This window comes from Grampus griseus (assembly GCF_964374135.1).
Source record: "Grampus griseus genome assembly, chromosome: 6".
Lineage (NCBI taxonomy): Eukaryota > Metazoa > Chordata > Mammalia > Artiodactyla > Delphinidae > Grampus > Grampus griseus.
The window spans coordinates 38744266-38768766 of NC_139000.1; the positions used below are offsets into that span (position 1 = coordinate 38744266).

Consider the following 24501-nt stretch of genomic DNA (forward strand, 5'->3'; position numbering starts at 1 on the left):
ATCCCACATGCGCGGAGCGGCTGGGCCCGTGAGCCATGGCCGCTGAGCCTGCGCGTCCGGAGCCTGTGCTCCGCAACGGGAGAGGCCACAACAGTGAGAGGCCCGCGTACTGCAAAAAAAAAAAAAAAAAGTGTGGAGAAAGGCGGTCATCTCTCACTGTGGCAAGGCTTTGGAGAAAGGCAGGCCTGACCTCCCCTCCTGTTTCTGACCTAGGTGAGTTATTTTAACCTTCCGGTCCACTCTCCAAGGGCACCTACGCTGACTGACGCTTAGACCCTGGATGTAATTGGAGCTGGTGTGTACTAACCAGTAGATGCTGCCGCTGTCATGGTTATTCATTGGCACTGTTCTCAAAGTGTGGTCCCTAGTCCAACAAGCTGCAGAGCACCTGGGGCCTTGTTAGAAATACAGATGCTGGGGCCCCAGACCTCCTGGCTGAGAAACTCTAGGCGTGGGCCCAGCTGTCTGTTTTACCAAGCCTTTCAGGTGATCCTGATGCATTCTTACGTTTGAAAACCGCCGATAACCTCATAACCATTATGTCATCAGCTTAGAGACCCCAAGTCCTTTTCATTTGGATTTCCCCCAAATTGTGGTTAGTCATTTATCGACGTCATTATATTTTAAACAGAGCTACTCTGATGCATTAGAACTTCAGATAAAATTCGCTTTTCATGAGTGTGCTGGTGAAGCATGGTGCTAGGATGGGAGATGGTCTGGTGACTCGCCAGTGTTCTGAAGGAGGTCTCGAGGCCAAGAAGCCTTTCCCCCTCCTGTAAAGGGGTGGGGGAGTGTTGGAAGTTTATTTGCAGATTTGCGTATATCATTTTGGGTATGCAGTTTTAGTCAAACGCCTTGAATTTTCTTTAGGCACATCAGATGTCATCTTCAGGAAATAGAGATGTACTTGAGGATGTGTTTTTGTGGATTTTGCTTTATTGATGGGCCAGGTTGTCTGATGTTAGGGCTGAGGCACTAATTCTCTTTGCCTGCGAAGGGGAGGACAAAAGTGCAGTTCGGCTGCTACTTGTTTATTCAAGGTTTGCAATTTATAACTGTGGCTCCTTGTGAAATGCCTACTTTGCCTTGCACTGTACTTCTGCCAAAGACAGCAGGAGTACAGTGACCCTGTCAGTGACAGACTGGGGCCACTTGTTGTAGTACCGTTGTTGGCTGAGCGATGACATGGCCTTGGCCTTGTACTGCTGTCGTCCTGTTAGGGCTGTATTGCTTTGCAAACAAGGCTGAGTACATCAGCTTTGTTTCTGGTCTAGAGTATGTTCCAATTTCCCACTTCTGCTTCCTGGAGAAAGGACTAGGCAGCAACGTGGCTTTTAATCTTTATGATCCTGGGCAAATCATTTCCTTTAGGCATTGACTTCTCCGTATGTGACATGAAGATTGTTAGAGGGCCGGGCACCCAAAGGGTTTCAGGGTTTGCCAGCATCCTTGTGACTCAGTGCCAGGGTCAATCACAGGAGTGGTGGGCCTGATCACCCTTTGCTCCCTTCCCTGTTTAATAATACATCCAAACGATAAATCAAGGGCGGCATCTACAAGGTCACTGGAGGGGGGAAAATGGCACTGATAACCCGGCTACAGCAGGATAATCACTGGTTTTATTTGGGGTATCAAATTACAGCGCTTGGCCACATGCATATGTTGTAAAACAAACAAAAAACAGTCACACTAACAGCACAGCTTTGTTCTTCCCCTCCTGCTTCATCTAGTAAATGTGTTGGCCATTTAAGCATCATTATCATAAACATGACTTTAAAATGGTTACTTGCCTTGGCTTTGGGTTGATGTCGTGTATTTAACCCTTTCTCCTAGTACTAGACAACTGATTTATCAGGAGGGCAAATGTTAAGTTTTTAAAAAGCTGCAGATGGTTGTGACGTGTTGAACGACTGTTATATTTTTACCTGACTTTTCCTCTTTTGCTTTGAAACTCGTGCTGCAGTGAGCAACTTCATGCATGGAATGCTTTTCATTTGAACTATTTCCTTATGATAAATTTTTAGCTGTGGGAAGCCTTACCAAAAGGTTTGAATAATTTCATGCACTTGAAACACATTGCCCGGTTGCTTTCCAAGACAACTGTACCGATTTACTCTGTCATCAGTAATGTGTGATTGCTCCAGTTTCCCAGAAGACTCATCATCGTTGGATTTCATTAATTTATTTTTAATAAACTAACTTAACTGGTGCAGAATGACCCACTTTACTTACAACAACATTTGCATTTTATTTGGTTGCTGGTGAGGTTGAACATTTTTCTGTATTGAAGGCTGTCATTTCACAGACTCTGAACCTTCTCGTCAGAAGGGATTTAGAGATTATCTATTTCCTTTTGTGCGCTTTGTTTTCATATTCTTGCCTGTTTATCTGTTGCCAGGCACTTCTTACCAGCTCTCCACTGTGTTTTTCTCTTGGCCTCCTGCGTGGTTTGAGGAAACAGAAAGATCAGTTTGCCAGCCCTCAGCATAAGCGGCATTTTTTATGATCCATCAATTTGCAATTTAATGGTGGTGGAGTTTCCCCTCCGTAAGCTGACTTTGGGCCAGGTGCCATTGTGTTGCTTTGAGACCCATGGGCAGTTACTCTTAAGCAGTGCTCGCCCTGCTTTCAGCCTACAACAACCTTCATTATATATTACTCTGTGTGTAGTGGAGAAGTGGGCAGCCGTTGGGGAGCAGGCTGGCTCTTCAGTCTGGAAATTAGATGAGGTGGGAGGAGTATGAAAAGGTGGAAAGCCGAGCTTTTAGGAATCATGAAGTCTAAAAACTGAAGTTCAGGTGCTCAGAAGAACATGTCTTCAGTTTAAGAGCTCTGCAACATGTACCAGGGTTTGGTTCGTTGCTGGCCTTTGAGATATTTGGCCTATTTAACTCAGTTAAAATATACATGTACCTGAATCTTGTACCTACTAAGACGCAATTTCTTACTATAAACAGAATTTTATTCTGACACTGGTTAGGAACGGTTTTTGTGGTTACATCTTGGTCATTGAATTTAGGGTGTACGGGGATTCCGTTTTGGTTCAGCGAGGCATTCCTTTGAAAGTCCCCCATGTGGAATGTGTACCCTCTGGTCAGTTTTGGTGGGGAGGATTCAGCGAGGAGCTGTATCAAAGCGTTCAGCCAGAGCCTTCTGCTTCCCTGTTATGTTGAGAAGACTCGATGCTGGAAGCTGTTAGGAAACTGTCCAGAAGCTTCACGTAAGATGTGATTTTAAACATAAAGTCTTAGTTTGCCAAATGATGGTAAATGCTTTGGGGGATCTTGAAGGGCCTAGAGTTTGTCTATTGGTGTTATGGGAGACAGGCAGCTTCTACATGGATTTGAGGTAGGCCTTGAAGGATTGGGATAAGAGCAAAGCACTTCGTAATAGTGCAGCTGTAGTTTACATATTAGCTTACTTGATTCTGCTGAAACACTGAAGTAGGTTGGTGATAAGAGACCCTGGGGCTCAGTGGTTGAAGTGACTTATCTCAGGACACCTAATACTAGTGTGCTGAGATGCAAACCCAAGTGTTTGGATTATGAGAGCCAACCGTGTTACCATAAGCAAGTCAGTGAGAAGGGAGTTGGCCTTGACAGGGAGAATAAAAGCTGGTTCTAGACAGATAATTTGGACTCCTGCTTCCTGCTGCCTCAGTGGGTGGTGGCTGTCCCTGAAGTAAGGCCTGATGCTGGGGCCTTAACCAAGCTGGTTAAGTTTCTGGGCACAAAGTTTCCACACAAATCTGGTTTAGGGCTAGCTCTTGAATGCTGACTTAGTTTTGTTGCCTTACATGGTGTCAGAAGTACAGGCACAGGGTAAGTTTACTTATAAACGTTATGACTGTTAGCAGGTACCACATACGTCTTCAGCTTTGGGCAGGAAAATGATTTCCAGGTGGGAAATACAGTTAGCCTGCAGTTTGTTTGTTTTTTCCCCCCACTGGAGTTGTCTAGTCTTTGGAAGAGGTAGAAAGAAGGCAGTCTGAAAAGATTACAGAACTTTCTCAACACCTGCTTAAGCAGGGTCAACTATACAGTTTAACCTGCTTGTAAACTCTGTGGTCAGGAATAGAAGCACGGGTGGAAAACACTACTACTTGTTAATTTGTGCTAAATTAAAGTTCTTATCAGAATACCGTTGTGTTGAAGCAAGAGATAATACTAAAGAATCACTGTCAGTTTTTATGCTGCCATCCAGACTATTTTAAGGGCTGGTGATGTCTTAGACCTCCCAAAGCACCGTCAGGGAAATAAGATGCATCCTCACGCTGCTAGGAGTAGGTACTCTATAGCCGGCTCGGAGAATTTTAAGGTAAATCAGAGGTAAGATTTGAATCCAGGCCTCCTTGATCAAAGTTAAACTCACTTGTCAGAGGCTAGTTTTAAGATTAGGGTTTATAGACATGGCAGAGGGAGGAGACAGCTGGGATAAGATCCTTCTCTGTTGTTCTTATTTCCGTTTCTTCTCCAGACCATTTATTTAGAATTCCCAGGACAAATGGTATGGCTTTTGATGTTTCTTCATCAGTTTGAGCTTTGAACTTTAACCCTGGTCCTCCTGTTTCAGTCTTAGCTACTCTAACTCAATTTATATGGTCTGTGCTTTAATCTGTACTTCTTTTATTTTGTTCTTAATATTAAATGTTTAATGTTAAAGGTTTACAAGTTGATTTCATTCAGACCAGGTCTTAACTGTTCCCTGACAGTCAAGTTCACTTCTACCTTGAAGCCACTCTATGTAATAACATATATAATTATTAATTAAAGAGGAGATCATCTTTCCTTCTTAAACTAAAGTAAATTCCCTGTAGGTCAAGTGATTAACTGCAGAAAGTACAGCCATAGCAGCACTAGAAGAAAATTAAGAATGGCTTCTGTAATTTGGGGGTGTTCTAATCCTGACCCAAAGGCCAGGAACGTAGGAAGACTATTTTTTAGTTTGACCACGTAGAAACAAAGTTATGCACAGCAAAAAATCCATCATAAGCAAGGTTGAAAGACAGGTAACAAGGTGGAAAAACTGGAAAAGTCAGTATTTGTCATATGGAAAGAACTACTACCAAAAGACAAGGATGAATAAATACCAAAAGAAAAAAAGAGAAAGGAAAAATAAAGTGGACCAGTCAATATATGAAAAGATGTTTAACTTCAGGAAGAATCCAAGTAATGCAAATAAAAATGAGGTCATTTTAAAATCTATTAGATGGATAAAGATTTTTAAAAGGTTAACAAAACCCAGTATTGACACTGGGTGGGGGAGCAGGCACCCTCATAGACTGGTGATGATGTAAATTGGTAAGCTTCTCTGCTGGGCAGTTTATCAGCATGCGTTACAGTTTAAAATATGCATACACTTTGACCTGGCGATTTCACTTCTAGAGATTCCTTTTAGAGATCCAGGGAGAGAGTTATTCGACATGCAGTGTGTAATTGTGGAAAATTAGGTGAAACATAAATATCCCCTGATATTGGGAGTGTTCAGACACCCGTCCGCTTGTATAGTGGGATATATTTTTGTGTGTGTGTGTGGTACCCGGGCCTCTCACTGCTGTGGCCTCTCCCGTTGCGGAGCACAGGCTCCGGACGTGCAGGCTCGGTGGCCATGGCTCACAGGCCCAGCCGCTCCGCGGCATGTGGGATCTTCCCAGACCGGGGCACGAACCTGTGTCCCCTGCCTGGGCAGGTGGACTCTCAACCACTGCGCCACCAGGGAAGCCCAAGTGGGATATATTGATGATGTCCTTATTCATATCTGTTTTTATTGAGTGGAAATAACAAATTACGGAAAAGCAGTATACGTATTGGGACCCCTTGGTATCCAAGTGTCTCTCTCCACTCTGGGCTTGTGCGCACACAGGTAATGAGAGCCTGTGGTGCTGCTTCCCAGGATCACCAGAACGTTACTGTGGTAATCTCTGGATGGTGGACTTAGGGTTATTTTAACTTTCTTGTATATTTCTATATAATATACATCTGTGTGTATGTGCTCAAAGTGAGCGGATGTCATTTTTAAAATTGGAAAACATGAAGGGAATTTTAGAGATGGGAAAAGTACAGAATGCTGCTGGAATGTATGGCAGGTAGGAAGTGGGGAGCAAGGACCTCAGAGTCCACAGAGGGCATCCCTACTCCTTTACATCTACCCAGATATATAGTGTAGAACCCTGGTGCAAAGGCAAGGGTAGCCCGCCCATGCTTTCATGACCTTGAGTTAGCTTGAGTGGGTGGCTGTGATCAAATGAACTGGGTAGGACTGACCCAGTTCTGTGTTTGCACCTAGTACAGCTGCACCCTTTTTGCATGTACGTATCTGCTTGCCCCGCTTGTTCGAGCAAGGTCATGGGTTTGTTCTCTATACCAGTCCTTTCCCCTTCCAGTACATTTCTTCCGAGGCACTGTCTGTAACCCTATCTCATTGGTGGTCAGGGAGAATTGAGTTGGGTTGGCCTAAATCCAATCCCATAAAACCAAAGGCTTGTTGCTCAGTTAACTGGAATCATCTCAGAGGACAAAAGGCAGCTCTTTTTTATGTACTTGATTATACAGTTCCTGAGGTTTCTACTTTGTCTCACTTATTCCATTCTCTCTTTCTTAAGGGCATGGATTTTGCGCTTCATAATTTTCTTCTCCTCGTAATGCTTTTCATTGCCTAATTCAGTAATAGAGGCAGCATTAGTAAGCATTGACATAAAATGATGAAATAAATAAGGCCTATGTGGGACTCTTCAGATGACTTTTTTTTTTTTTTTTTAAAGCAGAACTGGTTCTTCAGAGTTAGAGGAAAGCAGGGCTCCTTTGCATTACTGGAGGGTGTTGGAGGTGGGTGGGCATGTGGATCCTACCCTAGCCTGGGAGCAGAGCACACTTCATTCCCTTCTTTGCCAGTTTGTCCCTCTTGTAGAGGGACTGCTGTGCGTTTGGAGCTGAGCAGGGACTTTTCTTACTTTCTCTAGAACAGCCCGTGCTGCAGACACTCAGGACACATTTTCCTAAACTCAGTGGAACCGTGGGCCCTGTCAGTGAGGTCCTGGCATTTGATGTGGAATTGTGGTGAAACTTCACAGATAGCCAGAATACCTTGACTTGACTGTCACTCTGGACTTGAGTCCTGTTTCAGCAGTGTTTTCTGGGCTTGTTTGAAATTTTGAGGCTCAGCGAAGCCTTCCAAACATTAACGTCCTCTTTCAGTTGTGCAGGCATTGAGACAAGTGGGAAGGATGTGTTCTTCCACTTGCTCTAGACCTTATCTTGAGAGCTAGACTGCTTTGGCGGTGCCCCTGCTCCCCAGGGTTCTGACTCCGGCTTGAATGAACTTGTTGTATGAATGTGCCCTGATATGCCGTTATTGAATAAGTGTTCGGAGAGGTTTGCAATCCCACCAGGTTAAATGATTACATAGCCTTAAACCGTGTAGATTTTCCAGCTCAATTAAACTACCCATTATCTCTTAAGTGACCAATAACGCGTGCAATTATGTCTTACTTTGCAAGTGGGATTAATATCTGCTGTTTATCTCAAGATAAATATTGCTAACATAGCCTGGGAAAGCAATTTTATGCCCTCAAGAGTGAGGCAGTAGAGGACTCAGATGTTGGGTATGAAGTTTTATCTTTCTGAACTGATTATGAAATATACTAAACATTTATATCGCTTTGTCTTTATAGACTGAAATCGCCAAGAGATTGAATACGATTTGTGCACAAGTCATCCCATTTCTGTCTCAGGAAGTAAGTAAAACTGTTCAGCTGTTAAAGTGCAATTATGTTGCTTCTCTGTTTGCAAATTAGCTAGTTTTAAGATGTTAATTTTATCACGAGGAACAAGTGTGAAGAACATCTGTTACAGCTGAAGTGTGTAAACCCCCTGCTGTCCCATCTAACAGATCTGGGTGTGTAAACCCCCTGCTGTCCCATCTAACAGAACAGAAGTGGTGACAATAGCTCAACCTTAAATTAATTTTTTTCTGTGGAAAACTGCAAAACGACTATCAAGCATAAAGCTTTTCTTTCCTCAGAGGAGTAGTATAAATAAGCTTGATAGCTACTGATGATTCACGTGTCCTTTCTCTAGAGAGCTTTTCGTTTACTGCATTTTAAAAATGGTTCCATCAGGGTTGACTTGACCACGGGAGCAGGTATTTCCTTTGTCCTTGTACCTCGGGGCAGATTGACTTAATGCTGTCCATGGAGGGAGTGGATGCCAATACTATTAAGGATAAGACCATTCATGTTACCTGTTCATGTTACTTTAGCTTATGGAGTTAATATACATATATAAGCCATTTTATTAAGTTACAAAGTAATAGAAGTTTACCCTTAATATTTGAGAGGGAAAAGCTCTTTATGTGAGTAATCTATGACTCAAAGCTAGTTATGTTTTAGTTTTGCCTTTACTTTTGGATACAAGCTAATAAATGCAAAACTGTTTTAAGTGTGTACAGGATGCTTATATCTTGAGACAGTGAAAAACTTATGGGCCTTGGAGCTGGAATACTGAGTGTTTGCTCTCATTGGCATCTACTTTTCCATGCTGGGTAGCACCATCTCTGCTGTTATTATGGCAGCCTTTTCCAGCATATTATTTACTCGATGTTACAGTTTAGATTTGTTGGCCTTTTTTTTTAAAAAATTTATTTTTGGCTGCGTTGGGTCTTCTTGCTGCACTTGGACTTTCTCTAGTTGCGGCGAGCGGGGGCTACTCTTTGTTGCGGAGCGCGGGCTTCTCTTGTTGCGGAGCATGGGCTCTAGGCATGCGGGCTTCAGTAGTTGTGGCTCGTGGGCTCAGCTGCTCCGCGGCATGTGGGATCTTCCCGGACCAGGACTCGAACCCGAGTCCCCTGCATTGGCAGGTGGATTTTTAACCGCTGCGCCATCAGGGAGGTCCCCTGTTGGCCTTTTGAAGCCTGTTGTTCATTAGATTTTAGTAATCCTGGTCTCTGCTACAGTCTCCTTTCTCCCAAAGAGACCTGTGGCTTTGTTTTTATTTGTGGGTGCAGCTGGGAGGTGCGCAGGCTATTTCCAGCCTGTGATCTCAGAGTGTGTGTGGGGAGGGCGGGGGGCGGGGTCTTTCCTTTCCCCTGTGGAGGGTGAAACATCTAGGGGTTAAAGGAGGAGAGGAATTCCCAGAGTTTCCAAAAACCAACTGGTGGGTTGAGATTTGTTGACCAGAGAAGTGATTGCAGGCTTAATATTTACATTTTAAGTATCAAAAGGGGTGTTTTTAAATGGCTGTAAACTTTTCCTGCTCAAACTTATCATAGCAAACCCATTCTGAGAACCAGGGTGATCTTCCAAATCCCATACTGTTTATTTTCTAAGGCCTCACGTTACCATTTTTGATGTCCTCCTTTGACTTTCTACCATTCTGAGCCCCAGATTCCCATCAGAAGTAAAGTGGTAACTGGTGTTGGTTAGAACTAAGGGATGCACCGCTCTGTTTTCCTTTGCCGTTTGTCTGTGTGTTCTGTGGAACAATGTGTGCTCGAGCAAGTTCACATTTAAAGACATATTACACTTCAGTCTGCACCTCATGTGGCATTTGTCTTATTGTTGGAAGGTACAGTGAAGGTCTTGGCTGCCTTGCTAACACTTTTCCTTCTCCTTGTTTTCAAAGCATCAACAGCAGGTGGCCCAGGCTGTCGAACGTGCCAAACAGGTGACCATGGCAGAGCTGAATGCCATCATCGGGGTACGTGGCCTACCAGGTCTACCTCCTACAGTGTGTATAACCAGCTTTCATTTCTTCTTAATTTGTTGGCTTAATATATATCTATCTATATATAATGTTGTGTCGCTTGATCTTAACCCATTTGATAAGCTGGGGGTGGCAGTGTCAGGTATGCTGAGGTGTGTAGGGGAAGAAAGATTAGCATAAGGGAGATGATAGAAACATTTTTAGGAGGGGAAGAAAAAATAAATCTTCTTTTCAATGGAAAAATAAATGTAGTCTATCCTGCTCCCTTAGGTTAAAGCTTTGGCAAGGGTTTTAAATACGTACTTTCCTTACTTCTGTTGTATAAACTTTAGATCCCAGTGAGGTCAAGACGTAGCTCGGCATTATTTCATTTCGTTGTCTTTTGCTTTTTTGCCTTTTGCTTTCCCAGGGTATTAGAACCTATGCATAACTGTTTTGCTTTTCTTGTGCCTCTTTCATGAATTTTTAAGTGGCACCCCAATGAAAAGAAAGCCCTCTTGCCGCTGAAGAAGTGATGATTGTCTGCCCTACTGCCCTCTAGCCTTTCACCAGGTTTCTGCTCTCCTGGGTTGAGTTCAGTCAGTGCTCCTTGCTGGCAACTGGTTGTCAATCACAAGTCATTTGCTCCGCATTAATGAGCCCGGTGAACTGTTGGGTCCATCCCCTGCATGAGTTCATCCCCCCGCCCCCTCACTGCAGGATCCAGGACGGTTCTCATGTTTTCTGCCCTTCCAGACTAAGCGAAAGAAGTAGCTGAAATAAGCGACCGTCCTTGCTGATTTTATTCATATGTGAGTGCCTTGAGCGGATTCAAATCACTCATTTATCAATTTATGTTAATTGCTTGTGAGAAGATGCCCTGCTGGTCTTTATAGTTCCCTCAGACACTTTGTAATGATAATTAGACATGCTGCTGTACGGATTAAGAGTGCCATAGTGCAGTGATGGCCACAGACAATGGAACCAGTTAATCCATCAGGGTTTAAAATTACATCCCAACTGGAGATGGAGAAAAAACATAAGAGCCAAGGAGGATTAAAGAATGAGCCTCAGCTTGAAAACTCTCCTTTCATCAGTTTCTCAATTGCAGATCTGCAGTCGGGTTGCCTGTGGTAAGCTATTGGCAGTCAATTAGGTGAAATAAACTGGGAGGGTGACCTTCATTTCCTTTTAATAGCTTTTTCCTCCCTGAAATGGGGAGCTTCAGTGGATTTTCAGCTTAAATTTTATTCAAGCTGCTTTATTACACTTGACAGCTTAGCTCTGCATAAACAATTCTCCCCTCCTCTTCCCCACAGGTCTGGGCTCTGCATCTCTCCCCCTCAGTGTCACATTTTTGACTGTTACTTAGTGGGCTCTCTAATCACATTCAACAAAAAACACAATTACATCTGCATTTGTCTGCCGCCTTCTGTACGCTTTTCTTGTGTAATGAATTGCTTTATTTCAGAGATCAAATCAAATATTCACTGGTACTTTTGCATGTACCGTGTTTGATTAGCAAAGACTAATAGCAAATTGTACTTGTAGCTCGAGCACAGAAATTTTTAGCCCAGATGAATGAGGATGGAAAAGCCTGTTTTGATTAAAGGAAAACATATGCAAGGCAGTTCTCAAGTACCCAGTTACACTTTGTGGAACATGTTTGTTTTCTGATAGGCTCTGAATTTTTACGTATCATTTCTCAATGGTAAAACTTTGTACTCTTACATTCTCAAAGGCACTGCCCAATCCTGTCCACTAGAAAGGAGGAAATTGTGTTAACCAGATGTTTATAGGTAATACTCATTTTGAGTTGAATCAGAAAATAAAAATAGCAGGTTGTTCTGGAAGGGCAGATGAATCGCTAATTTTATGAATGGCTTTAGTCCAGGAAACATGTTGTTGAGATTATAAAGGCAGATTAGCTCCGATAGCTAGCAACAATAACCCAAATCAGTGAATTGGGCCCAGCACAAGACCTAACGCCAGTTGCAGGTCTTCAGCATACTGGCATGTGCGGCTTTTATAATTGTAATTTTTGGATCAGTATATTAATTTATGTCAGCAGGCTCTTTTAAAGTTTGTAGTGATCAATAATTATCCCGCACCATAAGTTTCATGCTGTGGCATATGCTTGATTTTTGCTTGAAAGGAATTGTGCGCGTCCTGGAAAATCGAAGTAGCATAAAATTGGGTTGACAATTCAGCAGACCTTTGCACCCCTTCATTGAACATGCAGTGTGTCAGCCTGTCTCCCCAGAGGGGAGGAGGCTCTGGGAGGCTGTCTGTTCCTACAAGCAGCAGCTGCGCGCAGGGTAAATGCAGCCCGGTTTGATAGCAGCTGTCAGTATTGTTCAGGGACCGACTTAGGGTAAAGAACACTGGGAGAGGCCATGCTCTTCGTCTGCATCGACTTTCAAGCTAAGAAAAGAAATAGTAATTTAACGGTTTAGACATCTATTACAAGTGTGAAAGATCATGAAAGAGTACCCTTTAAAATGCAAATGAGCTGAAACATTCTCATTCCCTTTAAGGTACAATCAAGGAGCTTACTGCTTGCTTGACAGGGCTACAGATATTTCTCTTTAGCAAACCTGGAAAAAGTTAAATCTTCTCAAGGACACCAGGCTTCTAGGTAAGCTCAGCTGTGTCCTGGGACCGTGGCTGCTCTTTTAGGAGGAAGAGAGAGGTTATAGTTTTTTCCATTTTTGTAGCGTGAATTAATGATGCCCATTTCTCACCAGCATAGAAAACTTAGTTCTCATATCTGACGGAAAATACTGAATTTTAAATCTTTTTCACCACAGCACCTGCCTTCAACCTACGTAGATTCCTGGTATTTAAGAAAGATAAGCTTCTTAGATATTTGATACTTGGAGAAACTATTGAGATATTTTTTGTTATACTTTTTTTAACAGCTTGACTGATGGCATATCTGGTAATTGGCAGACTAATAACTGCAACCTTACTTTTTGAATTTTGCTTTTTATAAGCTCTTTTGTTATTAAACGTGTTACGTTCTTGTAACAATAAAAATGCAGAGATCTTAATAGATACAGGGTTTGTTTGGTTTGGCACAAACTCCCTTGTACTTGAGAAAACAAGTTCATTGTGGGAAGGAAACTTATGTATTTGAACCTTGGTGGTTTTTTTTTTTTCCCCAAACATCAGGATAGTCTCCACAATTTAATCAGCATTCCTCAAAGATTTTTTTTTTAGTTTGGAATGCTATTAAAAATGCTCAAACCGAAGTAGGTTATTGACTGACGTAACATTTTATTTGTGGGATAGCTAATGGCTGCCTGAAGGAAAGGAAAATTGACGGACGGGCTCTTCAGATCACTCCCCATTGTAGTATTTGGGGAGTTGGGAACTAAGAGCTCTCTTCTACCTGCTCTGATACTACAGAATTGATTTTAAGTTGAGATTGGGATTCCAAATAATTAGTGTTATCTTTTAATTGGGTTTATATCACGTATAATTAATATAAATCATATAAATATAGATATGGATATATACATCCTGCACACACACAGATTTTTTAAAAAAATGATGTGTAATTCACAGGTGAGATGCACACCTCCTGAGTGTACGGATTGATCACTGGCGCATGCACACACCCTGTAGCCCACATTCCTCTCTGGGTGCAGATTGTCCCCACCTCCCCAGGAAGTCCCCTTGTGCTTCTTCTCAGCCAAGTTTTCCCACCCCCCTAAAGAAACATGGTTGCTTTTTGATTAAAAAGTAGAAGAGTAAAAGAATAATTAGCAGAGTGTGATTTTCTTTATTGAAACAGTTACATAGTTGTATATCTATTTCTAACCAAATACCTACTGCCTAACTTCTCAGTGTTTTATGCTCATCTTTCTAAGACCGTTTGTATTGTGTTAACCTGGACAAAGCCTGGGCCTAGGATGAGATGCACTTGGTTGGGACTTTGCACTGCCACTTTTTATTTTTATTTTTAAAAAAATGTTTATTTATTTTATTTTTGGCTGCATTGGGTCTTGGTTGTGGCACATGGGATCTTTCGTTGCGGGGCACGGGCTTCTCTCTAGTTGTGGCACGAGGGCTGTCTAGTTGTGGCCTGCGTGCTCAGTAGTTGTGGCACACGGGCTTAGTTGCCCTGCGGCATGTGGGATCTTAGTTCCCAGACCAGGGATTGGACCTGTGTCCCCTGCATTGGAAGGTGGATTCTTAACCACTGGACCACCAGGGAAGTCCCGGCACTGCCACTTCTTAGCTTTGTGACGTTGTACAGCCAGTTAACCTCTACCAATGTCCTTCTACAGGACAATGGATAATACCATTTACCTTGCATGGCTTTTGTGGGGGGTAAGACCTTGGCTGGCAGCCTTCAACGAGCATGTGGTGCTGACACCCTGAACTGAGGTTCTGTCTGCCTGGTTTCTCTCAGCACCTGTAGCAGATCTCTGGGTCCAGTTGGCCAAGCTCCTGTGAAGGGGCGATTGCTCCTAGCAGCAGGTCACCTCCTCCTTTGTCTTTTCTGGTGGTTACATGGATGTTGGTGTTTGAGATTAGACCCAGCCAGATGCTCTGCTCCTGCCATTAAGTTGTCGTGCTTGAATGACTTTTAATAAGGACTCAGAAGTGCAAAAGCACTGCCATTTAACTTTTGACGAACAAACTTATTAAAGTTCAGAACCAGGGCGGAAAGCTAAGTTAGGGGAGCAGATGGAGGGGTTTGAGAAGCAAAAATGTGAGGACAAGGCATCACTGGCTTGCTTACTCAACGTAGAGAGGAAAGGGCACCAGGCCTTTTGCTGGCCCTGGGAGGTGGCGGGGATCCTTGTGATAGAATTGGAAGGAGAGAAGAGTCAGAAGACATGGACAGATGAACAGTTCCCCTACCACAGAATGCTGGATTTCTGATAGCTGCCTTGATGCTGACTGTTGGATATAAGAAAATTTAAACAATTTCCCATAGCAGTGCTATGAACATCAGGGAACTCAGGGAAATTTGGGGTTAATGTAAGCAGCGTTGTTTGTCCTTTCTCGTTTATTTGGATGTGATCTGACTTACTTTCCATGAATATAACTTCTGTCAAGGCCTATGGGGCTCAGGTTTGGGGCACCAGTTCTTGGTCATGTGTGTATACTCCTGTTCCATAGGCAAATTTATAATTCTCTATACTTTAAAACAACTTAGTATGAAATAAAAGAAGTCTAGGGTAGTCTGTGGTGTCTGACTCTGTGTATTTGTGTAGGTGATGGCTGTGAATACAAACTCCTGATGTGTCTGCAGAAGAAGCCTTTCTGTCCTTGAGAGATTGAGTTGTAGACCTAAAGGACTCCCTATTGTTGCAGGAGATGACTGGTTTAAGGATTAGCAAAAATGTTGGATTATTTTTTTCCTCCGGTTGTAGCTGTCAGACATCTATAGGATTGTAGTGTGGGAAGTTTAAGAGGATGAGGTTAGCCTCTTATTCTTATGAGTATGCAGTTAATCCCTGGAAAGCCCATCAATAACCCAGCTGTAAGTTTCTTTATAAAACAAATTCACCCTGAGAGAATAATGCATAGCCTGCTACCAAAGGGAGTAAATAAAATGATGACAACAAACATGGATCTTCCAGCTCCTACTTAGTGACATACCTGCCACTTAAATTCCACCATTCTAGCCCTTTTATTAATTTTCCAAAGAGATGGTGCAGTATCTCAGAGAAGTCTTTTATGCATCCTACCTCTCCTTTAGGTCGAGCTAGTTTTTTTTTTTTTTTTTTTCCACTGAGGGTACAACTAGGTATCTCTGACAAATGCAGAGCTTGGCTTCAGTGTCTGGGTTCCAGTGAATTGGGCAGTGTGCTTTTTATTTATCAGGAAACTTACTGAAGCATTGTCTACTTGTTCATTTCCCCATATATTTTCGTATGATTTTTATTTGGATTTCTTAGAAGAAGGCATTATAACATTTTCCCTCTTTTCAGAGGAAGAAGAAAAATCTTCAGAAGAGAAAGTTGAGCATCTCATTTTAGAAATTAGATCTATGCAGTTTTTTTTAAATTGATAGATGACTTAACATACCATATCATTCACCCTTTTAAACACACACAGCTCAGTGGTTTTTACTATATTCACAGACTTGCACAGCCATCACTACTATCTAATTCTTGAACATTTTCATCACTCCAAAAATAAACCCATATTCATTAGTAGTCAGGCCCCATGCCACCTCCCCTGAACCCCCTGGCAACCACTAATCTTTCTATCTGTGGATTTGCCTGTTCTGAACATTTCATATAAATGGAATCATATGATATGTGGCCTTTTGTGTCTGGCTTATTTCACTTGCATAATGTTTTCAAGGTCTATAGATGTTGTAGCAAGTACTTCAGTCCTTTTTATTGATGAATGATACTCCATTGCATCAATATGCTGCATTTGTTTATCCAATCAGTTGCTGGTCATTTAGGTTGTTTCCACCTCTTGACTGTTACGAATAATGCTGCTGTGAACATTTGTGTACAGATTGTGGACATGTGGACATGTTTTCTTTTATCTGGTGTTTATATCTAGGAATGGAACTCTGGGTCATATGGTAACTCCATTTAGCTTAAACAGCCAAGTGGCTGTACCATTTTACATTCTCCCTAGCAGTGGATGAGAATTCCAGTTTCTCTGCTTCTTCCCCAACACTTGTTATTGTCCATTGTTGTGATTCTAGCCCTCCTGGTGGGTGTGACGCGCTGTCTCACTTGTGGTTTTGATTTGCATTTCTCTGATGGCTGATGATGCGAGCATCTTTTCACTGAAACCTTATATGGTTTTAGAAATGGATCTACCTAAGTAAACATGGCTTTTAAAAAACTTATTCTAGTTTAGGTCTTTTAAGTCACGACGGAAACAGACACCCAGGGCAGGTAGGATGAATAAGTCGGGGGGGTGATGCAGAATGAGTTGGCCTGTGCGGATTAGCTGAAATGCAGAAGCAGTGAAGACGAGTTTAGATGCTTTTCAGAATTTTAGGCCTTCATCCTGGTGCCTGCCTATGTACGGGCCATCAGTGTTGCTTCTGCATCTCATTTTCTGTGGGCTCCTGCATCGAGATGGAGCCTCTCGATGGATTTATGTATTTATTTATTTTATTGTCTTCAAGTGGCTTGCGAATTCTTGGCCCCAGCAAGCAGTTTCTGCCTGTTTATCACCCTTGTCCCCTTCACGCGAGAGGCCATCCACATATTGGGAGGTTTTCAGATAACTCCTGTAGTAGTGTCCTTGATGTTTCTCCTGCCACATAGCTCTTCCCCACTTTTCCCACTTGTTTATCATAGCACACCAATTTTCTTTTTCTGCACTCTCCCAAGATAAGAACTGAGTGTTTTAAAGAACAGAGAAATAGAAGAAAATCAAGGATGACTTGGAGAGAACTGTCAATAAATGCTACTTTTCACTCCCCCCCCCCCCTTTAAAAGTGTTTAAATACCAAGTGCTATAAATGCCACTTACTGTCACGCTTTTAGCATTAAAGATGCTATTTTGGGGCATGGTTTTAGTTCTGGTTGGGTTCAGTTTGTGATCTGTGTGACATAGTTTTCCCAAAGGTTATAAAGTGGGTTAAATTTCAGAAATTCAGTGGTTGGTGATAAGGAACTTATTAGCATCTAGTGGGAATGAGAGGGACGTTGGCCTTCGTTTTTATTCTGGTGTCCTTTCCACTTGTATAGGCAGCTCTGTGGTGATAAACCCTGTGCCACACCTGTTTTAGAAACAAAAATGTAGAAACCACTGCACAGTTATATTAAGGCTCTGAATGTAAACGGCAAAGTCAATTTCATATAGCAACATAATTGACCCAGTCTGCACTGGGTAAAGTGTGAATTAAAATTCTAAATGTGTGGCTGTTGTTTGACATGGATGAGGTTATTTTATTCCTTGCGGGTTTTCAGTATCACTAACTCAGTGTTTGGTGTTTGTTTTACTTGTCTCCTTCCCAGCCTATTCAAATTGTTTGGGTTAAGAACAAGTACAGTTATCTCCTTATGCCCCAAACTAAACCTTTCCCTAATCACCTTTGAGGCACCAGAACAGTATGTAAAAGTTCCCATTTAGCTCTTTTCCCAAATTGTTTTGTAAAATGTGACGTTTCTGTTTGTTTGTTTTGTTTTGAATTGTTAGTGGAGTCAGCATTAGGAAGCAGAGGCTCATTTTTTTGAGCTGTGACAGGGTACTCGATGGGGAAGGGACAGTGAAAAGTTAATATTTTAAAGTACTTCTGGTTTTTAAGCAACAATTTGGCAAGTCCTTTGGCATATAAGAACATGGTTTCTAATGTAATGGGACAGAATTCCAGCTTAGATTGAGACCAGAACTTCTCACCCTCAGCACTGTTGACATTTTGGGCTCGTGAGTTCTCTGTGCTGGGGGCTGTCCGGTGCATTGTAGGACGTTTAACAGCATCCCCAGCCTCTACCTACTAGATGCCAGCAACACTTCTACTCGTCTTTCCCTCCCAGTTGTGACAACCACAGATGTCTCTAGATGTTGCCAAATGTCCCAGGGGTGGGGAAAGTGGTGTTGAAATTGTTTAAGAGCTACCAGTCTAGATTGATACATATTGCCCCAAACCACCATTGTTCATCAGAAATGCCTTTTCTGATAGCTTTATAAACTGTGTTGCTTATGTGTTCTGTGGTGTATAAATCTATAAGCATTAACTTAAAGAAAATGTTTAATAATTAGTTCAAGCTAATGAATGGGTAGAAGGTTGAATTTTCCCAGCCAGCCTTGCTGTCACGTTGAGAAACATTTTACAGTTTCCCCGATGATTTGGGTAGGTTTGGGTCTATGGAGGACTGATTCATGTAAATTCCCCTAATTGACGGAGCCATTGGATTTTTTGATGTGTTGCTGGCTATATAGCAATGTCAGGATCTCTTTTCTTGTACCATATATTTTTAAGTAACATTCATGTTTCTTCCTTTTGGTGAAGGTGATGAGTACTAGTCTGTCCCAGGTAAGCCGTGTTGAGAAAAAAATGTTCTTTAGGACACATGGGGCAAGTGGGCTGCCCTTTGGGAGTCAGTTGTTTCAATCTCCTGGATGTGGGCCCTCTGTTCATTTCAATAAATATTTTATCTTAGAAATAACACTTATTACTTATTAAGCATCTTCTTCTGAGAGAAGCCAGAACTATCTGTTTCAGCTTGATTCTTCTTTATCGGCTTCCTTGGGCGAGAGCTAGAGCAAAAGATACTTTCCTTTTTCAGATGTAGGGTATCGGAAAGTGGGGACTGGAGGGATGGCACTCGTGAGTCATAAATCTAAGAACAAATTCCCATCTGTCACTGCTGATGAGGCTGCATCGTGAAGATGGTTTTATTTCCGGGTAAATGCCCAATAGTGAATGTGGATTGTCTCTGGGTGTGCAGTATTGCATACCCTCAAGAGTATCTCCTTACCTGGGAAGGGAGAAACGTGAGGTCCTCGGTGGAGAAAGAGATTGCCCTCTTCCTTCCCCTTGCTTGGGAACACTAGGTCTGCAACGGATCCCTTGTGAACAGGACTGGGCTGCTGGGGTCACAGGAAAAATGCTGTTCTGGGGACTAAAAGCTTTGCAATCATTGTTCTGGCTATGAGCCCCACGGCAAGCCACTCTTTCATCTGTGAAATGGGAGCCATTATGCCGGCCCACCCTTCCTCCCTCTGGTGTATTCCGAGCTGAGGCCAGATAAGGAAGCTGGAAATATTATCTAGGGGCACTGCATGGTAGGATAAAGAAGGAGAATGTGAGGCAGCAGTATCCACGTTTCTTGGGTCCTCAGCATCTTCAATAGCTGTGATTCATCCTGTCGCTACCTACTTAGTACTCCTTTCATTTTGTGATAGGATTTATGCTTTTTAAAAAAAAAGGAGGAAGAAGGAGCTTTCAAGATCACCAAGCTAAGGATGGAAGAACCTAATTGCCTCTAATAATGGGCAGTGAGCTATCTCTTCAAGGGGCCTGGAAAGCTAGAGCAGGCTAGAGGTGGGACTTACTCATGGCCAATTAGGCTGTTGGATAGCCCTGTTGAGAGCTATTTGCCTGAAGGTTGAGTTTAACTTTGCAGGTCTGTTTCACAGCTGTGGCAAAGCCCCTTTATTTTATAAGCTTAGTCTTTCTTTTCAATAGTACATCAGAGAATGCTTTCCAGTTCATCTTTCCAAAAACCAACTTGGGCTTGGCAGAAAAGCTGCTTCCTTCTAGCATATCCAAATATCACCTGAGACTGCCTTTGCTCTAACATAAAATCACACGTCTGGAGTTGTGTTTTGGTGTCTCCGTTTGGGGGGGAACGTTAGAGGGGGACTGGGGGTGGGGTGCAGGGAAGGGTGATAGGGTTGGTACCCTCCACCCTATAGTTAAATTCCTTCCCCTCTGCTTAGCCTCTCTCATCTTCTTTAATCAGTGCCGTGCTTAATTACCCCACCGCACCCGCTTGTGTATGCATCACTGCCTTTCCCCCCAAGAAGCCGGACATTGCTTTCACTCTGAGTAATGATAGTAATCGCTGGTAGGGCAGACCTGTTCCTCATCTTTCTCCGAGCACATTTCTTATGGCAGGTGTCTAGTTCCTAATTAAGTGCTAATGATCATGCCTAGTGGACCGTGATGCTGCTGCCAGCTCCTTCAGTTTTATGTCCTGCTACTGCCAAGCTCTTAAAAGGTGACGGAGCAAGAATTAGTGTCTTTGGGATGACAGGAAGGTGATTTTATGCATAAAGAAGTTGTTATTATGATCTCAAATGGTGAATGAGTAGTTTATAAATACTTTCCAAGAATACTATTAATGCTGCCTGCTCTGACCTCACCCCTTTTCCAGTTTCCCTCGCATTAGAACTGTGCTCTCTTTGGAAGGAGTGGAGGTTTAAAGAGAAGGTTGGCGCCTAAAGATTTTTAAAAAGGTACTAGGAGTGGTTGAAAATTTACTGTAAAATGACTATAGATGCTGACTTCTGCCTTTTAGATGCTGCTTTCTCTTGCTCTTGAGTGCCGGAAGCATAATGTTTAGGATTCAGTCAAAGATCAGTGGTCAGGGTGGAAATTGCTGAAGATCTGGTGTGAAGATCTAATATATTCAGTACGTGCAAGGGTGTAATAAATAAAACGAGTAATTGAGTCCCAGGGAAGTGAGCACAAATCAGAATCTTAAGAATTTCCTAACATTACACCTTAGAAATTGAGCTTTAATCGTTTTTACTGTCTCATCAAAAACGAGTTTTATGTTGGACAGCTGAAATGTGGCCAGATTTATGGTGCAAGGGCCATTGCTTGGATACTTTTTCGTCTCCTGCAACAAATCTTAAATATATGAGAGCAGTGATACTCTAAAGTGAACAGGTTTCTAACTTCTGGAATGGGTTAAGTGATAGAGGTGAAGGCATTTGGGAATGGGGACTTGGTCATCATGGTTGGAGTCCCACACAGCTGGTGGGAGTGCCTTCCTCAGCAAGGTTCTTGGCCTGAGTCTTGGTGTTTTCCTCTGTGACACGGAAGGGTCACACGGGAGGGGGATGGGTTTGGGGCATGGGGCCCAGGAGAAAGGAAGGGATAAACAAAGTTTTGTCTCTCAGGTTCCTTCCATTTGTCACATGCGTGGCTCCCTGAGGGCTCCCTCTGTATGTGGTGGTAGCATGACTAGAGCACAGCCATGAGGGTCCTTCCTACGTTGACTTCACTTCCCTGCCACCTGGTGGGAGAAACTCAGTGCCTTGAGCCCCATCTGTGAAATGGGAATATCAATACTTCCTCCATTCTGTGAGGGCTTGATGAGCTAAGGGCACACAAGTACATGAGAGATGCTAGTTCTTCCTGCTTTCTAAGTTCTGTTAACTAAAGATAATGTTTGGTTTTGTCTCATCCTAACGTTGTGGTAAGTTAACGCAAGAATGCTGGGGTGCAATGGAGTCACCTAGTAACTGGTGACTAGTTGAGAATATAGTTTCTGTATATTAGGATGCATATCTGCACCTCCCCTATTTTAACCTTTCTGAAGTCAGAATGAGTCTGAAATCTGTGGCATCTTAGATTCAATGACGCACTGGATTTCATCCTTGGAGGCGCTTAGAGATGGAACTCACCACCGTGTGAGGGCTTACTAACTTATCCAAGTTTGCTAATAATCAGTAGCTACACTTTCAGGGGGTGAGTTAGGCCAGAAAGTGACAGTGTCGATCTGAGGATTATGTTTTGGCAAGATTATATGATATCAGGTAACTGAGCAGATGAAAGCTTTTGATGGACTGAAAGTGCTAACCACATTTTTTTCTCTCTTTCCTCCCTGTCTCCTTGCTCCCTTCCTCTGTGTGTGTGTGTGTGTGTGTGTGTGTGTGTGTGTGTGTGTGTGTGTGTGTGTGGAACCTCCTGTTCTGTCTCCTCCATCCTCTCCTGTCACGTCTGCTGTCTCCCTGGTTGCCGCCACCACTGCCACCACCCCCCCCCTCCTCTTCCTCTCTCACCACCACCACCAACAGCAGCAGCAGTTGCAAGCTCAGCATCTTTCTCACGGCCATGGACCTCCAGTGCCCCTCACCCCTCACCCTTCGGGACTTCAGCCTCCTGGAATCCCGCCCCTCGGCGGCAGTGCCGGCCTCCTGGCGCTGTCTAGTGCTCTGAGTGGCCAGTCTCACTTGGCAATTAAAGATGACAAGAAGCACCACGATGCAGAGCACCACAGAGGTGAGAGGCCGGGCAAGCCAGATTAGGACCTTGCCCTAACACTCTTACAGTGCTGCAAAGTTTGTGCACCGCTAAAGAGAGCCCCAACCCATTCAGAGAGCAAACAATGAGCTAAGAGGAACTGTCTGTCGCACAGCTTGGCCACTGAAACACAGTTCACCCTGGAGGTTTTCAGGGGTTAACGTGGGCATCTGTAGATTTCTCCATCTCTTTAGATGGCAGGCATCTTGACATCTTGGCAACTGCCTCATTAATGCCAGTGGCCTGTACCATATTATGGAAAACTGTTAACTGCTTAATTGGGTAATTTTCAAAGAAAGTAATGTTGTTAAATGGGGCGAAATAAGAAGTTAAATTTGAAAGTGAATGTGTTCAAATGAAAGGTTTGATAATTGCATCTGTTACTACTTAGTTTCATAGGCTTTAATTCTAGTATGCATTAAATATTGGGCAAAATTGCACTTGACTAATTTTTGAAAAAAAGTAATTTATTCTGTCAAGAAATTTTTAAAAAATAGGCTTTTGTGTATGGTTAAACTGTAAATCTTATGTTTACAAAATACTGTAATTTTCAGGAAATCACTGTATTAGGAATGTGCAATGACTTATATAAATAAAAGCCATTTTAAAACTGTTTGGGGCTTGTGTTCTAATTATTCCCCCCTTTTTTTTATTTCTGTTCTTGCCTCTGTGTCTGAACGGGCATGTCTGTGCGTTTCTTGGTAACCTCGGGAGCAGACAGAGAACCGGGCACAGTAAGTACCCTGACGCCTGCTGCACATAAACGCGTTCTCCCCCCCTGCAGTGCACCCTCAGCCGCCTTTCTTTAAACACACAGGCACAGACACGTATATTCTACTCTCTCTCAGCGACCTGTTGTTTTTCTTTTTTTTAAAAAAATATGACTGTTTCCCCCCACCCTTTGTCTTTTATATAAAACTTCCATCAGGTGAGAGGGAGGCAAAGCTGTTTGCTATGATTACTCACTTGAAAATACACTTTGATCCCTATGTGCCCCAGACCCATTTAAAAAATATGTTTATCATTGCACTTCGAGTCCAGGTTTACCTGTAGTTTGAGAGTATTCATTTTTATCTTAAGTCAGTTCTGCAGGCAAGAGGTCACAATCCATATGTGACATTAGTTAGTATTGTGTTATTTCTACCTAAACCATTCATTATCCTCTGCAAATGCATCTTAGTTTCTGGGTTTCCATATCTAGTTTTCTTTTCATAATTGTCCTTGGAGTGTGAACTTGAACTTAACTTTATTTTAGTCCAAAGAACTGAGTGTCTGAGTAAGCTCTCAAAACCAAGGAAATTCAGTGCACAGGGCTCTGTGCTTATCGAGTTCATTTTTTTCCCACCAGCCTAAATCTTACTCATTTTACATAAAGCACGTTTGATCTGTACACATATCTGCCGGTTACTTGTGGGGAGGCCTGTCTCTAAAATGCGTCTCTTACATGTTGTGGAACAAACAGAATGAGAAATTGGCCCCTTTTCAGCTCAGATAACCTCCAGTGTTTGCTCCCTTCCTTCCTTCCTTCTTTCTGAACATGGCAGTATTTTGATCATCTTCAATCTAAATATTGTTAAAAAATAGGATACTGAACTTTTAAATCACTCTGATACTTTCTTATGTTTGGGGGGATGATGTGTAAACTTTTTCAGTTTGAAAAGTTTAGACACCCCTCCACACACACCTTCTGTGTAGAACGGTAGCTATTTTTAAAATTCTCTTTGGGACAGAGCTTTGTTTTACTTCATGTGTCAGGATGTATTGGTGGAATGGATAATGGTGAAAGGATGAGGTAGGTAGTTGTGAAATTCTTGTCCTGTAAGTTTTCTTTGGAAAATGTTGGGAGGAGAAAAGAGGGGAGAAAAAAATTAGATCTAGGGAATAAAATTACCTACTCCGAAAGTATGGACCTAAGTAAACTGATTTATGGAGGTGACCTTTCTGTTCTGCTGTTTCAATGTCCCTGTAGATTGTCATCTTTTCTGCCATGTTCATTCAATAGAGTATCAAATTAAAAACCCTAATCCTGGGCCAGAGAATAGAGATGGCAGAAGATGATGCTGGGAATGCCCACATGCATTAGTCTGCTGCATGTTTTAATCTATTGAATTTATTCTAGGTTTG

The 24501-nt window shown here is 42.6% G+C and overlaps 1 protein-coding gene across 5 annotated transcripts in view; it reads left to right on the forward strand.

The window, feature by feature from the left end:
• The window catches only part of LOC309823473 (transducin-like enhancer protein 1), an 89768-nt gene that overhangs the window by 22367 nt on the left and 42900 nt on the right, over positions 1 to 24501 (forward strand). For 3 of the 5 annotated variants that reach the window (XM_082655785.1, XM_082655781.1, XM_082655784.1), the window contains exons 5-8: positions 7670 to 7732; positions 9618 to 9722; positions 22152 to 22356; positions 23095 to 23111. In XM_082655785.1, the coding sequence (XP_082511911.1) occupies positions 7670 to 7732; positions 9618 to 9722; positions 22152 to 22356; positions 23095 to 23111 (390 nt within the window). The remainder of the gene's footprint in view (positions 1 to 7669; positions 7733 to 9617; positions 9723 to 22151; positions 22357 to 23094; positions 23112 to 24501) is intronic. The other 2 variants (XM_082655782.1, XM_082655783.1) reach the window with 2 other exon arrangements.